The sequence below is a fragment of the Hemiscyllium ocellatum genome, chromosome 11 (assembly GCF_020745735.1).
Source record: "Hemiscyllium ocellatum isolate sHemOce1 chromosome 11, sHemOce1.pat.X.cur, whole genome shotgun sequence".
NCBI classification, from domain to species: domain Eukaryota; kingdom Metazoa; phylum Chordata; class Chondrichthyes; order Orectolobiformes; family Hemiscylliidae; genus Hemiscyllium; species Hemiscyllium ocellatum.
The window spans coordinates 97,362,867-97,379,399 of NC_083411.1; the positions used below are offsets into that span (position 1 = coordinate 97,362,867).

A 16,533-nucleotide genomic window follows, 5' to 3' on the forward strand; every position below is an offset into this window, starting at 1 on the left:
TACAGAATACAGGCAAGTGTCTGTGTTGCATCCTGGACTGGTCTACGTAGTACTCTCTTATTCTTAGTCTTCATTCAAAAATCAAAAGTGACGGCAGGGTTTCTGTTCAGTAACAAACATACAAAAAAAAAGTCAGGCTACACAACTAAGTGAGGGCAGCAAATAAACGAAATATATAGCAAGAAATTTCACACATAGTGTTAAGTTGCTACTATAACTTTAATTCTTAAAATCCATTTCCATTACTTGTAAGCTTAACAGTTCTGCATGCTTCTGAGTAGGTAAATGACTTGAAATAATATGAACATTGGAAAATGCATGTATATCTGAATGGTCATCAGTTCCTAATGTTACAATAATTAGCCACAACTAGTAGGAATTCATATCTCCAAAACAATACCCAGTTGGAAAATTGGAACCAATACTAATCATAATCACTCACCTTTCTGAAAGGTACATCCATACTCAGGTATGATAGTTGGAAAAATCTACTCTAAGGAATCAAAATTGAGCAAAATTCAGAAAATGCAGGAACTGAAAAATAGGCAGTTTCTTATGTGACAAAGCTGCTCTTTTAATAAAGTTGTGCTATCCTTGGTATTTTTCAGAGAGGTTGTAAAAGGCACAGACTCCAAAAGGTCTAAGTTGGAATGTTTTAGGGCCAATTTGGTGATAGCTAACAGATACTTCCTCAGGCAAAAGACTTCTAAGTTTAAAAAAACAACACTCGTACAATGAAAGGGGGTGGCTAGTTCTCCCAGCTCAGCTTTTCTCTGGTTTGGTTTGGTTTTAGCACAGTGAGGTTGTGATAGCTGCTGGATCCAAAGAAGCAGGTCCATGCTGATCTCTCTTTGACTTCTCTTCTGTAAGACCCTGTGTTTGATTTTCCTTTTTGTGCCAAGTGGTATTTATGGGAATTGGTGCAACTATTCCGAAGAGCATCATTAAGTTGAGATGATCTGTTGGGTTTTCGTATAGGGTTAAATTATTCACTAGTCTATTCTCTTTTGTTTGTGGTTCATTTGGTAATCATATAAATAAATTCTGTTTTGGTTTGACAAGCAGCATCAGTCCTGGGATATCCGTGTTATACCTGCTTAAAGCAATTAGCAAAGTTAGGGTCTGGGCCACTTTCTTGAAATGTTTTGAGGGGATTTGATGTGATCCATAACACTTATGCCAATTGATTTAAATCTGTGCTGTTTTTTTACAAACCCATCATAAACCCAGAGTTGCAATTAAATACAAATTTAGTAATTTCCTTCTGATTGTCTAGTTGAATGTTTATCTTGAATCTAGGAAATGTAAGCTCTCTGTGTTACACTATTATATGGACCAGTTTTCAACTTACATCACCTGGTTGTCATAACTGACAACTTGCATGGTCTAAAATCACTTTCAAAAAGGACAACATAACCTAAAATTACCTGACCATAGTTTGAAACAAGTTCAAGATACCCATGTGGAATAAACAAAAAAACAGCTGCATTGAAATCAGTCAGCATCAAGAAATTTACATCTCCCATTTTAATTTTCATTTGAATGATAATTTCACATATTGGGAGCTGAAAAGTTCAGTTTGCCAGTTAATTAGTTTGGATCAGCAGTAAGGTCAGATTTGTGAATATACACTTCATACATACATACTTCAGTAGTTGTTTTCATCAACTGAGCAGAGAGAAGGAAAAATGAATTAGTACTGACAAGAGCTGGAACATTCTCTCTCTTTCTCCCTCTCTCGTGCCCATTGTGTTTCCTCTCTCTCCCTCTCCCTCTTTACCTGTTTCTGTCACATCAACTCAAAACCAGCATTCAGAGAAAAAGCAAATTTCATTGAAAGTTCAAAAATATCTACAGACTTCACCATCGCTGAGGACACTAGTCGATAATTAATCAATGGTGGTCTCAGGTAACACTTCAAGAATTCTAAGAAATCTAAATGGAAGCAAAGTACAGCAGATGCTGAAAATTTGCCAGCACCGTTGAAACCAGCAATCACTTCCATTTAGAACAAGGGCCACCGATGTATGGGAACTACTACTTGCAAGTTCTGCTTCAAGCCACTCACTAACCTGACTTGGAAATATATCACCATTCTTTCAATGTTGCAAGTCAAAATCCTAGAATTCCCTCCCTAAGCACATTGTGGGTCAACCTACAGGACAGAGGCTGCAGCAATTCAGGAAGGAAGGTGACCACCATGTTTACAAGGGCAACCAAGGTTGGCCAATAAATGCTGGCTCAGCCAGCAAAAGCTCAGTCCCACAAGTGAATAAGAAAAATCTGGAGAAATGCTGGAGAAACTCAGAAGGTCTGGCAGCATCTGAACAGATTAAAATAGAGTTAAAGGTTCAAGTTTAAAATTACTCTTCTTCAGAACTCAGGATGTTTAAGCTATGTAATCTTAATTTTTCCTGTCTATACCAGACACTGTCTCCCTTTTAAATGTGTTTGATGGCACATTTTCATTACCTGTTCTCAGGCTAATTAAGCAATACAATTTTTTTTTCTTTCACTGCAGAAAACTTTGTAATTTGCTCCTTAATTTTCATTGAAATTAAAGCATGACAACCAAATGAAAAGGAAATAATTGTTGCAATGGAATGAAAGAGGGTTGAACAGCGGGGACCTGAATTACCCTTCTCAAATGGACATAGCAAAATATTCAATCTGCAAAGAAATCTAAAACCAATAATAGTGAGATTCTTTCAAAGGGAAGCAATTATTAAAGCTGCCAACTGTTTTGAAACATAAATAGTGACAAAAAGCACTGTTAACCTTTAACCTTTCCTTTGCAGTCATGTGATGCAAGCCATATCCCTCAATGACATGGAATGTGACCACTTAGCTGCCTTAGCCACTCGACAAGTAAAGATTAAACGAGACCCTGTCTATGGATTTGGATTTATCGCTGGTGGTGAGAAACCTGTGATAGTGCGAGCTGTGTCACCAGGTGAGACATTAAGTTTTTTTTGTGCTTTTGATGTCAATTGCTTGATCAATCTTTATCTGGCCTACATCCTTAGCTAATAATGAAGATTTACTTGTTCATCTCCTTATTGCATTAAACCATATTAATGCCTTCAAATTATTCTTATACTGTATTCATCATATTTGACTAGTTCCCCGCTTCTTCTCCCAAAAGTGTTGATTCATGATTCAGTGTGATTACATAATCAATAGCTGCTCTCAAGTGCTCCATTCATTTGGCAAAATGTCATGAGTCAATTCAGTGAATGTTATCGTGATTGTCTTTCAAGGGAAAACCACTGCCAAGGTCCAACTTGTCCTCCTCATCATTAATAGGAATTCTGACTTCTTTCATACTTTCACTAATATTTCCATTAATGGATTTAAGTTAACATGGTTTGAGATATTTTGCAGGGTATAATAGAATTTTATCAAATTTGGAAAATATGATCTACTTGAAAAGGCAACATTCCTATGAGTCACTAAAAAAATTGTTCCTTGATACTCGTAGAAAGATAACTCAGATGTGAAATTAAATAATGGAGCTCAAATGCTGAGTCTTTATATTTGAATGTTCATGTACTACGCTCAGTAACTTCCATCAATTTCTTTCCAACCCTGCTGACCTAATGTATTGACTCCTTGCTGAAATGCAGTGCCATAGCTGGCTTATTCCAGTTATAATGTATAACTACTGAGTTGTGAACTTTGGCAGTGAATGCTGACAGGCCACTTCATCACTAAGTCCATTACAGTAGTGTGCAACCTTTATATCACAAGCATCCACACTTGTGAAATTGCAACAGGAGTCATTGAGAGTAACAGTGTGTTATTGGACTTGTAATTCAGATGCTTGCATAAAGGACTTAACTATATGAGTTTAAATATGGCCATAGTAATGTAAATTTAAATTCAATTAATTAATAAAATCTGGAATAAGAATGGTAACCATGAAATTACAGCATTGTTGTATAAATACAACTGGTTAACTAACATTGTTAAGGGAAGAAAATCAGCCTCATATATGACTCCAACTCCACAACAAGATGATTGACCCTAAACTCCACTCTGAAAGGGCCTGACAAACCATTTTGTGGTATTCAAAAGGATAGCTCAATTTCTATATAAAGTAAGATTTTTTTTAAGAAAAGAGGAGGACCAGCCCATGCAGCCTTTCAATCCTGTTCATGACTGGTCTTTTATTTCAAAATAATTTTCCTGGCTAGGGATCTAGAACGGAGATACCATCTCAGAATAAGAGGTAGGCTATTTAGGATTAAAATGCTGAAGAGTCTCTTCATTCAGGGATTCACTGTCCCTAAGAATGGGAGGCTTAGCTGTTGAGTTTGACTGGAATTGATCAATTTCTACATATTACAAACATCCCTTGATTTTAGTCCTAAATGGCCTACCTCTTATTCTGAGATGATATCTCTGTTCTAGATCCCTGGCCAGGCATTCCTGCACCTACTCTGTTGATTCATGTCAGAAGTTTGGATATTAGAAATAAACCAGTTCTCATTCTTCCAAACTCCAGGGGAATAAAGTCCCTGTTCACGTAACCTTTCCACTTAGGACAGTCCCTTCATCCTAGGAAATGGTGAATGCTTGTTCCATTCCTTTTATTGCAAATATACCTTTGCTTGAGTAAGGAAACCAAAGCTGTACATAATTCTCCAAGTGTGGTCTTGGCAAGCTCTAGTTAAATAAAACATCTTTACTCCAAAGGGCTATTGGAAAGAAACAGCAAACGTTCGCTCAGTGATGCCTACATCCTATGAATGGAATAAAAAATAGAATTACGTGCAGGGTTTACTCTTTTCCAGCCCAAGTACACATAGGTATCTTAATTCTAGCCAAGGCTACAATCAACTAAATTAAGCCTGAGATAACGATGGTTCAATTAAACACTGGATAAATAGATTTAGGATATTGGGAAAGCTCTGAATGGTCTGGGTGGTCATTTTCAAGTAGTTTTGGAAAAACAGAAGAACAAAAATTAGCTATGCTTTCTTTTAAAGTTATCAGTGCGCTTCCCCAATGAATTCACTTATTAATTATACTCACTAATCTGGAACAGGGCCATATAGGCAAGGACAGATCCGAGATTTGATTCTGTGTCCCTGCTGTGATGACAGATTTCAGCCAAGGAAGTAATTAGCCTCTGTAATTGCCTCAGTGTCCCTAAACAGGTAGGGGGTACATTCACCCAGCAGTCCTTCTGCTGCTATCCACTGACTTCATGCTGAAATATCTGTGTGATTAAATGCAGGATTTAGCTTAGATTTGGTGAAAAATGTTTTCTCTCAGAGAATTGTGTGACTTTGAAACTCTACCCCCGAAGAGATGGCCTCATTGACTATTATTCAAGAGAATGTGGATTGTTAAGCAAAAGAATGAAAGGTTATTGGTAGTAGATGAATGTACAGAATTCAAAACACAGAAGTATCCAACATTCTCTTTTTGAATGGCCTGTTTCAGCTCCTAATTCACATGTTTCCATAATCAGTGAGGTTCACATGAAAGTTGGTCTTGTGATTTCTGATAATGAATCTTAATTAGTTTCTTTCCTTGCAGTCACTCCTTAACGCATACTATCCTTACGTAATATAAAAAAATCAAAAAGTATCAGTTTAGATCTCCAGTAAATTCTTCGTTATAAAATCCTATTGCAACCAATTTCAGACCAGACAGTTTAAAGCATCACCAAGGAAATATGATCAACAAAAAATGAAACATACAAATTTTGTTCTTCTAATATAAGAATACAAAATGCTGTAGAAACAGGGGGTGATGATGTTCCAGCAGTATTGTTGCTGGAATAGTAATCCAGTGACCCAGGTATTGTTCTGGTATCTAGAATTCAAATCATTCCACAGCATATAGCAGAATTTGAATTCAATAAAATTCTGGAATTTAACTAGAAGTCTAGTGATAACAAAGAAACTATGGTTGATTGTCAAGAAAACCCATCTGGTTCGCTAATGTCCTTCAGGGGCTGCCATCTCTGGCCGACATGTGACTTCAGATTCAAAGAAATGTGGTTGCCTCTGAAATAGGGCAATAAAAAGCATAAATTAAGAATGAAACAACGTGGATGGCCTGGAATCAACTAAGGCAAACCCAGTGCTGTTGACCCGACCGAAACATCTAAACAAACATCTCAGGGCTTCTACTAAAATTGAGAGATCTGTTTCTCAGATTAGTCAATCAACAGGCTGACATAGTCATACTCTCAGAATTGTACCTTAACCACAATATCTTACACATCATCCTCCCTGGTATGTCCTGCTCCACTTGCAACAGTGGTTACACAGTGGTATGCAAGCAAGAGATAGTGCTCAGGGAGTCCTCAACATTGACTCTGGCCCCCATGAAATTTTAGGGGGCATCAGGTCAAACATGGACAAGGAAACATCCTGTTGCTCACCACTTAGTACATCTTCCCCTCCTAATGAATCGAAACTCCTCAATTTTTAACACCAATTCGAAGAAATACTAAGGGTGGCAAGAGCACAGAATATAGTCTGAGTGATGGACTTCAATGTCTGATAGTGAGAGTAACTCAGCAACACCACTTCGAATTAAGCTGGTTGAGTCCTAAAGGACATAGCTACTAGACTGGGCCTACAGCAGGTGAAGAGGAAACCAATGCGAGAACAAAACAATTGGCCTTCATCAGTCAGAGATATTGAGCGTAGACATTGGGAAATTATGTTGCAGTTATACAGGATGTTGGTGAGGCTGCAGTTGGAGTATTGTGTTCAGTTTTGGTCACCTTGTTATAGGAAGGATATTATTAAACTGAAAAAAGTGCAGAAGAAATTCACAAGGATTTTTCTGGACTCAGTGTTCTGAGTTATATGGAGAAGTTGGACAAGTTAGGACTTTTTTCTTTAAAGCATAAGAGACTGAGTGGGGATCTTGTAGAGATATATAAGATCATGAGAGGCATGCATAGGGACAATGCACTCAGTCTTTTTCCCAGGATTAGGAAATCAAGGACTAGAGCGCATCCATCTAAGATTTGTGGGGAAAGAATAAAAGGGAACCTGAGGGACAACTTTATACACACAGGGTGTAATTCATTTGGAATGAGCTGCCAGCAGAAGAGGTTGAGGGGAGTACATTTAAAAGGCATTTGGACAAATACATGGATGGGAAAGGTTTTGAAGGATAGTGAAGGGAAATGAGGTTAGTGTGGACGGACATTTTGGTAGTCATAGACTGGTTTGGGCCTCTCCATGCTGTAGGACTCCATGACTCTGTATGACTCTATATTTGATCTCATTCTCATCAATCTGCTGCAGATGCATAGTATTGGTATGACTGTAACTACTGCACAATCCTTGTGGAGACAAACTCTGATCTTCATATTGAGAATAGCCTCCATCATGTTGTGTGACACTATCCCTATGTTAAATGGGATAGACTTAGAACAGATCTAACGGCTCAAGAATGTGCAATATATGAGGGCAAGGGCCATCAACAATAGCAGAATTTGCTCTAACACAATTTGCAAACTTATGGTCCGGTTTATCCCTGCTTTATCATTATCATTAAGCAAGGGGATCAACCCTGGTCCAAAGCTCAGGTGGGCATGCCAGAAGCAACTCACTAAAAGGGGCTATTGCACAAATATCCCCAACTTCAATGATTGGGAAGCCCAGCACATCAGCGAAAATGATGAGCCTGAAGCATTTCAACAATCTTCAGTTAGAAGTGCCACATGGGTGATCCATCTTGGCCTTCTCTGTAGGTTCCCAGTCTGAGAGATACCAGTATTCAGATAATTCGATTCACTCCATGTATTATCAGGAAACAGTTGTTGGTACTGGATACCACAAAGACTATGTGCATTACATTTCAGCAATAGTACGAAAGGTATGTTTTCCAACATCCCACACCGCTAGCAAAACATTTTTCAGTACAGCTATATTACAGGCACCCAGCTTACAATGTGGAAGATAGCCCAGATTTGTCCTGTATACAGAAAAGCAGGACAAATCTTACCCAGCCAATTACTGCCCCATCAGTATATTCTTGATCATCAGTAATGTGATGGAGATGTCATCAACAGTGCTATCAAGTAACACCTGCTCAGCCATGTCCAGTTTGGATTCTGATAGGGCCATTCAATTCCTGACCTCATCATAGCCTTGGTTCAAACATAAACAAACAGCTAAATTCCTGAGGTGAGGCAAGAGTGACAGCTTTTGATATCAAGGCTGTATTTGGCTGAGTGTGTATCAAGGAGCCCAAACTAAACCAGAATCAATGGAAACCCGGGGGCAAACTCTCCACTGGTTTGAGTCATATGTAGCATAAAGAAAGAAGGTTATAGTTGATGGCGGTCAGTTACTTCAGCTCCAGAACATCACTACAGGAGGTCCTCAGGGTAGTGCCCTATGCCTCTACATTTTCAGCCACATTATCAATGAACTTCCCTCTATCATAAGGTCAAACGTGGGGACCTCAGCTGATGACTGCAAATGTTCAGCACCATTTGTGACACCTTAGATATTGAAGCAGCCTGTGTCCAATTACAGCAGCCTGGGTAATGTCAAAATTTGGGCTGACGAGGCAAGTAAGCTTTACACCATCCAAGTTTCAGGCAATGACCATCTACAAAGAACAAAGAACAGTACAGCACTGGACCAAATGCTTCAGCCCACCAAGACTGCATCCACACATGACACCATTCTAATCTAAAAGCATTTGCCTCTATGCAATCTGTATTCCTCTATTGTCTGCCTATTATGTATCTGTCAAGATGCCTCTTAAACTTCGCTATTGTATCCACCTCCATTTCCTGCTCCAGCAGCACATTCCAGGTACCTATCACTCTCTGTGCAAAAAAATACTTGCCTCTCACATCTCTTTTAAACTTTCCCCCTTTTACTTTAAACTTACATTCCCTACTAATTGACATTTCTACACTGGGAAAAAAAATACACTGACTATCTATTCTCTCCATGCCTTTCATAATTTTGTAAGCTTCTATCAGGCTTTGATCATCTTTCAACAATCAAGTGAAGAGGAGCCAAGTTAGTCGAAGTCCTCCTCACTGCTAATACCCTCCAAACTAGGTAATATCCTTGTAAACTGTTTCCATATCTTCTCCAAAGCCACCATATCTTTCTGGTAGTCTGGCAACTGCATGTAATATTCCAAATGTGGTCTAACTAAGGTTCTATACAGTTGCTACAATTATAAGAATGATATAGCAGCAGCAAATCTGTGTGCTGCCGACTTCCAGCAAGACTAGCCCAGATTTGGTCAGGAGTCACAAGACACACATAGGCATGCGCATGCACACAAAATTATTGGTGCTGTTCTATAGTGAGTGGCTATTTTGATAAATTCTCAACACTTGAAGATATCTTGGAAGGGGACAGGAGACAGAATTACCAAGAAGATAAAAGTGTACGTTTACCTTGAGATTGATAAATTGAAAAACTGCAGGTCATATCAAACAAAAGTAGCTGGGCAAAAGTGAGAAGACCGCTGGTTTTTATAATCTGTTGGTACATTGGAGATAGGCAATAAACCACAGATTTTCTTGTATTAAAGAGAAACAGAAGATACAGGCATTTATTGTAATCTGGCAGTATGGACAATGTTTTTACTTCTGTTGGTCAAACACACATAGCCATCATTAATTCTCTGAAACAACCTGCAACACATTTCTTCATGGTTAGTATGATGTTGGATTATATAAGAAAAAGTTAATTATATATTTATTCTAGTCCAAAAATTGTAGGTCATTTTTCAAAGGATTAAAGAACCTTGGGTAGATTGCAAATATGCCATTGAAGTGTAAAAATAGTTTTGCAGATCAGCACTGATTATAGAAAATGAATGATTGATAGTTGCTGTTGGAAACAAACATTGGCAATCTTTTCAGTGGAAATATAGATTGTGTAGTTGCTGATCTGTAAATTAGCTTCAGACTCAAGCAGCAGCTTGAAATTGTACCCAGCATTTCTTTGCAAAAATTGTTTATCAGGTATTAACTTGAACTATGTAGCTTGTTTTGTTAATAATCAGCTTGTTTAGTCGCAAGTTAGAATGAGTACAATAATGTGATGTTCTATCTTTGGATCTGTGATAATGTGTAATGAAGCAGGTTTAATAAATGATCTCAAAGTAAAAGATTCGCTAGGAAACCAGTGACCATAACATGATATAACTTAGCATTCATTTTGAGAGTTTAAGAATTGAGTCAGAAACAACTGTTTTAAATTCAAATAATGACAGACGAATTAGGACAGAGTTAGTTGGAGTGGATCAGGTTCAGCAGAAAATATAGTTGAGGAACAATGATAGATGGTTAAGAAAATAGTTCATGACTCACAATAAGATACATCTCAGGAGAGAAAGATTCTTGGAATGGGATAAACTAATCCTGCTAACCAAGGAAGTTCAAGGTAGTGTTAAATTAAAAGAAAAAACATAAATTGTGGCATTAATTTCTGGTAAACCAGAAGATTGGGAAGATTTTAAAGAACAGAAACGATGACCAAAAAAAAGGAAAAAGTAATATTTGAGGATAACCTTGCAAGTAACATTAAAAACAGAGTGCCAGAGCTTCTTTAAATATATTTAACGGGAAGAAAAAGCAGGCCAAAGTGAACCTAGGCACCTTAAATAATGTTAGTGCAATAATAATGGGAAACAAAGAAGTTAAATCAATACTTTGCATCCGATTTCAGGTGAGAAGACATTAATTCCATTCCAAAAATATTAAATAATCAAGGGAGAAAAGGAGGAAAGGAAATATTTATGATTACTATCACTTGAGATAAAGTAGTAGGGACTCTAATGGTGCTAAAAGCCAATATATCCATGCACCAAATGGATTACATCCTAGGATATTAAAGGAAGTAGCTATAGAAATAATAGATGCACTTGTAGCAATCTTCCAAGAACCCTTGGATTCTGGAAAATTCACACATAATTGGAAAACTGCCAATGTAACACTTCTTTCAAAAAAAGAGAGACAAAGGCAGGCAACTATATGCCAGTTAGTTTAACATTTAATACAGTGAAAATGTTGGAATCTATTATAAAGGATGTAAAAGCAGAGCATTTAGAAATACATAATACAATCAAACAGAGGAAGCATGACCACATACAAAAGCAATTTCACTTTACAAATTTATTAGGATTCTTTGAAAAGATAATAAGCAACAGAAAGGGAAACCCAGTAGATGCAATATGTTTAGATTTCCAGAAAGCTTTCAATAAAATAACACATATAAGACTACTTAATAAGATAAAAGCCCATGATGTTAGTGATTATATATTAGCACGGATAGTGGATTGGCTGACTAATAGAAAACAGAGAGTTGGGATAAGGGGGCATTTTCAGATGGCAACCTTTAACTTGTGAAATGCCAAAGGATCAATGCTGTGGTGACAATTATTTACAAAATATATTAATGACTTGGATGAAGGAAGCTACTATCACTAAGTTTGCAAATAACAAAATAATAGGTTTGTAGGCAATTAATTTGGGTGGAAGAATGTGGTGCTGGAAGAGCACAGCCAGTCAGGCAGCCAACGAGCAGGAGAGTCAACATTTTGAGGATAAGCTGTTCATGACAGGGTAGCCCAAGACAGCTGCAAGATAAATGGGAGGGGGTGGGGCGGGAGGGAAGGTAGCTGGGAATGCGATAGGTAGATGAAGGTGGAAGAGTGTGGTGCTGGAAAAGCACAGCCAGTCAGGCAGCATCCGAGGAGCAGGAGAGTCAATGTTTTGAGCTTAAGTTCTTCATCAGCAATGAGTGGGTGGCCCAAGGAGGCTGAGAGACAAATGCAATTAATGTGGATGACTCAAAGAATCTGCAGAGGATTAAAGACAGTTAAGCAAATGGGTAAAAATTTGCAAGAAGTGGGAAAGTAAGAGGTTTTGAACTTTGGTTGGAAGAAAAGTGGAGCTAAATATTATTTAAATTTAGAAAAACTGCAGGAAGCTCCAATACACAACGATTTAGGAGTCCTTGTGTATAAATGTCATAAAGTTAGTACACATGTCAAATAAATAATACAAAAGGCAAATGGAATGTTGGCCTTTATTTCAAAGAATGTGGAAGTGCCAGTGTTGGACTAGGGTGGACATAGTCAGAAGCCACACAACACCAGGTTATGCTCCAATGTGTATGTGAAATCACAAGCTTTCGGAGCATTGCTGTGACGTCAGGTGAAGTGTGATTTCAGGTAATTTCAAATAAACCTGTTGGACTATAACCTGACGTTGCGTGGTTTTAATCTTTGTTTCAAAGGAAATGGAGCATAAAAGTAGGTCACTTTTGCAAAAACTATACAAGGCAAAAACTAGATCACACCTGGAATACTCTGTACAGTTTTAGTCCCCTTATCTAATGATAAATATGCTGGCATTGGAGGCAGTCAGAAAAGGTTCACTAAGTTAATCCCATATATGGAATGATTTTCTTAAAAGGAGAGCTCAAGCAGATTGGGCCAATACTCATTGCAGTGTAGAAGAATGAGAGACAATCTTCTTAAACTACATATAAGTCTCTTTGGAAACTTAACATGATAGGAATTGAGGTTGGTTCCCCTCGTGGGTGAGACTAGGACCAGACAGCACAACCTCAAAGTCATAGGTTGCTCAGTTAGGACAAAGATGAGGAAGAACTTTTCAAATTAATCTAAAATGCCTTTTGCTGCAGGAAAGTACTTACCTCTAGTATAAAGGCTGTCACTAAATCACATGTATGAATATTAATTTAATGTAGAAAGAAATTTATTGACCCCAGTGAACCTATTATAAATTCTATTTCGTAGAATTCTGTTAGTTCTTTTTTGTCTAAAAGTAGAACTCCTATTCATTTACCTTGTACTAAACCAGTCTTCAGTCAAATTGTGAAGAATTCTAATGGGCCAAACTATTTTTCATTCATTCCCATTATTTACTGTCCCAATGGTCTACATTCCCTCTGGTTTGCTGGTATTATATTGAATTTCAATAGACCAGGGCATTGATGCTGCGATGGACACAGCAAACATTCAAGGCATTCAGTTTCCTAAGCTTCATTCCTTGTCAACATCATTCCTCATTTGGAGTACTCAATTGCAGTATCAGTCCTCAAATGCCTTGTTATTGTCTTGCAACTTAATTCCAGTAGGTCAAACCATTTATTATTCTCTTTTTTCAATGAATCGCAATATACTTTATTATCAAACTTTCCAATGTTGTTATGTTTAAAATAATTTAAGTAGCCTTTGCAATGAGATGGCAGCCTTGGCTTAGTGGCAGCACATTTGCTTTAGAGTCAGATGATTGTCAGTTTACACTCTACTCTTTGGACCTGAATAAGCACATGATCTAGGTTGACCACAACGCTGTATTATTGAAGAAATGTGTACTTCAGAAAAATAGGCCCTCTCAGATGGATAAACAAAATCTCATGACACTGTACAAAGAAGAGTTGCAAAGTGTCCTAACCAAGATTTATCTCACCAACAATACCACCAGAAATCCTTACCTGGTCATTATCTCATTGCTGTTCATGAAATTTAACATAAATTGGCAACCACAAATTCTTTATCACAGCCATGACAACATGTCAAAGTAAATGTCCTGAGACCATGAATTCTTCCATATGCTCTTTGTTTTCTTCATCCTTCGCATTTAGTAGTATTTTTTGCATGAGGACATCATTTTCCATAAAGCTAAATATTCCAGAATTCAAATGTTCAATATCACTTTCAGTGGTATTCTTGATGAAGCAAATCATATCCCCAAATATGATATGCTCAAATCAGAAATTTATCTATTTGATGTCCCACCTTTCCTGTGAGTTCATGTGGATCTCTCCATTCAGATTTCCACAGCTTTCACAGACTAAGTAGTCACAACTGGGATTCTCTGTGATTGAAGAGGACTATCACTCTTCATCCTTCCTTATCCTCTTGAGCCCTTTACACAGCCAACCAGATTTATAGAGTAATTATTTTTGACAGCAAGGCAGCAAGTGGACAAGTTTAACATCAAGGAGCCTTGTAAAATCAAAATCCACATGAGGCAGAGAAAAAATGTTTCCATTATTTAGAGCTGTACCCAGCACAAAGGAAAATAGTTATGGCTGTTGCAGGCCGATCAATTCAACACCAGAACCTTGATGCAGGAGCACTTCAGTCCTCTTCAGTAGCCCAATCATTATCAGCTGGGAGAAATTCCTAGCTACACTCCCCTCAACCCCACCCCCTCCCATTTATCTCTCAGCCTCCTTGCACCACCCCATATTCCCGATATAGGTAGGAAGAGGGGTGAGGATGTCAGACAGGCTTTCAGGGAGCTAGGTTGGAAGCTCAGAGTTAGAACAAACAGAGTTGTAGTCTCTGGTTTGTTACCCGTGCCACGTGATAGAGAGTCGAGGAATAGGGAGAGAGAGCAGTTGAATGCGTGGCTACAGGGATGGTGCAGGAGGGAGGGATTCCGTTTTCTGGACAACTGGGGTTCTTTCTGGGGAAGGTGGGACCTCTATAAAAAGGATGGTCTACACCTGAACCTGAGGGGCACCAGTATCCTTGGGGGGAGGTTTGCTAGTGCTCTTTGGGAGGGTTTAAACTAACTCCGCCGGGGCATGGGAACCTGGACTGTAGCTTTAGGGTACAGGACCTTGAGTGTAGGGAGGTTATGAATAATGCAGCGATCTCGAAGGAGGGTGCCTGTAAACAGAAGGGTGGATTGAAGTGTGTATACTTCAATGCCAGAAGTATAAGGAATAAGGTAGGTGAACTTGCAGCGTGGGTTGGTACCTGGGACTTCGATGTTGTGGCCATTACAGAGACGTGAGTAGAACAGGGACAAGAATGGCTGTTGCAGGTTCCAGGGTTTAAATGTTTTAGTAGGATCAGACATGGGGGTAAAAAAGGGGGAGGTGTGGCATTACTTGTCAAAGATAGTATTACAGCAGTGGAATGGACGATGGAAGAGGACTTGCCATCTGAGGTAGTTTGGGCTGAGGTTAGAAATAGGAAAGGTGAGGTCACCCTGTTAGGTGTTTTCTACAGGCCTCCTAATAGTCCTAGAGAAGTAGAGGATAATATTGCGAGGATGATTCAGGAAAAGAGTGAAGGTAGCAGGGTGGTTGTTATGGGGGACTTTAACTTCCCAGATATTGACTGGGAGAGCTATAGCTCGAGTTCATTAGATGGGTCAGTGTTTGTCCAATGTGTGCAGGAGGGTTTCCTGACACAATATGTAGACAGGCCAACAAGAGGTGAGGCTATACTGGATTTGGTTCTAGGTAATGAACCAGGCCAGGTGTTAGACTTGGAGGTAGGTGAGCACTTCGGGGACAGTGACCACAACTCGGTGACTTTTACTTTAGTGATGGAGAGGGATAAGTGTGCGCCGCAGGGCAAGAGTTATAGCTGGGGGCAGGGAAATTATGATGCAGTGAGGCATGACTTAGGATGTGTGGATTGGAAAAATAGGCTTCAAGAGAAGAACACTAATGAGATGTGGGGATTGTTCAAGGAGCAGCTACTACGTGTCCTCGATAAGTATGTACCAGTCAGGCATGGTGTAAAGGGCCTTGTGAGGCAGCCGTGGTTTAGTAAGGAATTGGAATCCCTTGTGAAAGGGAAGAAGGCGGCATATGTAAAGATGAGGCGTGAAGGTTCAGTTGGGGCGATAGAGAGTTATAAGGTAGCCAGGAAGAATCTAAAGAGAGAGCTAAGAGAAGCGAGAAGGGGACATGAAAAGTCTTTAGCTGGTAGGATTAGGGAAAACCCAAAGGCTTTCTATACGTATGTCAGGAATAAAAGGATGACTAGGTTGGGTATCGGTCCTGTCAAGGATAGTAGTGGGAAGTTGTGTGTGGAGGCGGAGGAGATTGGAGAGACACTAAATCAATACTTTTCATCAGTATTCACTCAGGAACAGGACACTGTTGCTGATGTGAATATGGAGTCACAAATGATTAGAATGGATGGCCTGGAAATATGCAGGGAAGAGGTTCTGGGAATATTGGAGAGGATGAAAATAGATAAGTCTCCTGGGCCTGATGGCATTTACCCTAGGATCCTATGGGAAGCTAGGGAGGAGATAGCAGAGCCATTGGCCTGGATTTTTATGTCGTCATTGTCAACGGGAATAGTACCAGAGGACTGGAGGATAGCGAATGTGGTCCCCTTGTTCAAGAAAGGGAGTAGGGATAGCCCTAGTAACTATAGGCCAGTGAGTCTGACTTCAGTGGTGGGAAAAGTCTTAGAGAGAATGGTAAGGGATAAGATTTATGAACATCTGGATAGGAATAACGTGATCAAGGATAGCCAGCATGGTTTTGTGAAGGGCAGGTCGTGCCTCACAAACCTTATTGAGTTCTTTGAGAAGGTGACTAAGGAAGTGGACGAGGGTAAAGCAGTAGATGTTGTGTATATGGATTTTAGTAAGGCGTTCGATAAGGTTCCCCATGGTAGGCTAATGCTAAAACTACGGAGGTATGGCATTGAGGATACATTAGAGGTTTGGATTAGGAATTGGCTGGCTGGAAGGAGACAGAGGGTAGTAGTTGATGGACTAAG

At 39.0% G+C, this 16,533-nt stretch overlaps 1 protein-coding gene across 1 annotated transcript in view; it reads left to right on the plus strand.

Annotated features, from left to right (window-relative positions):
- The first annotated feature begins 2,802 nt into the window (after positions 1-2,802).
- The window catches only part of frmpd3 (FERM and PDZ domain containing 3), a 216,096-nt gene continuing 202,365 nt past the window's right edge, over positions 2,803-16,533 (plus strand). The window contains exon 1 of the mRNA XM_060831992.1: positions 2,803-2,953. Within this exon, the coding sequence (XP_060687975.1) occupies positions 2,806-2,953 (148 nt within the window). The 5' untranslated portion in view covers positions 2,803-2,805. The remainder of the gene's footprint in view (positions 2,954-16,533) is intronic.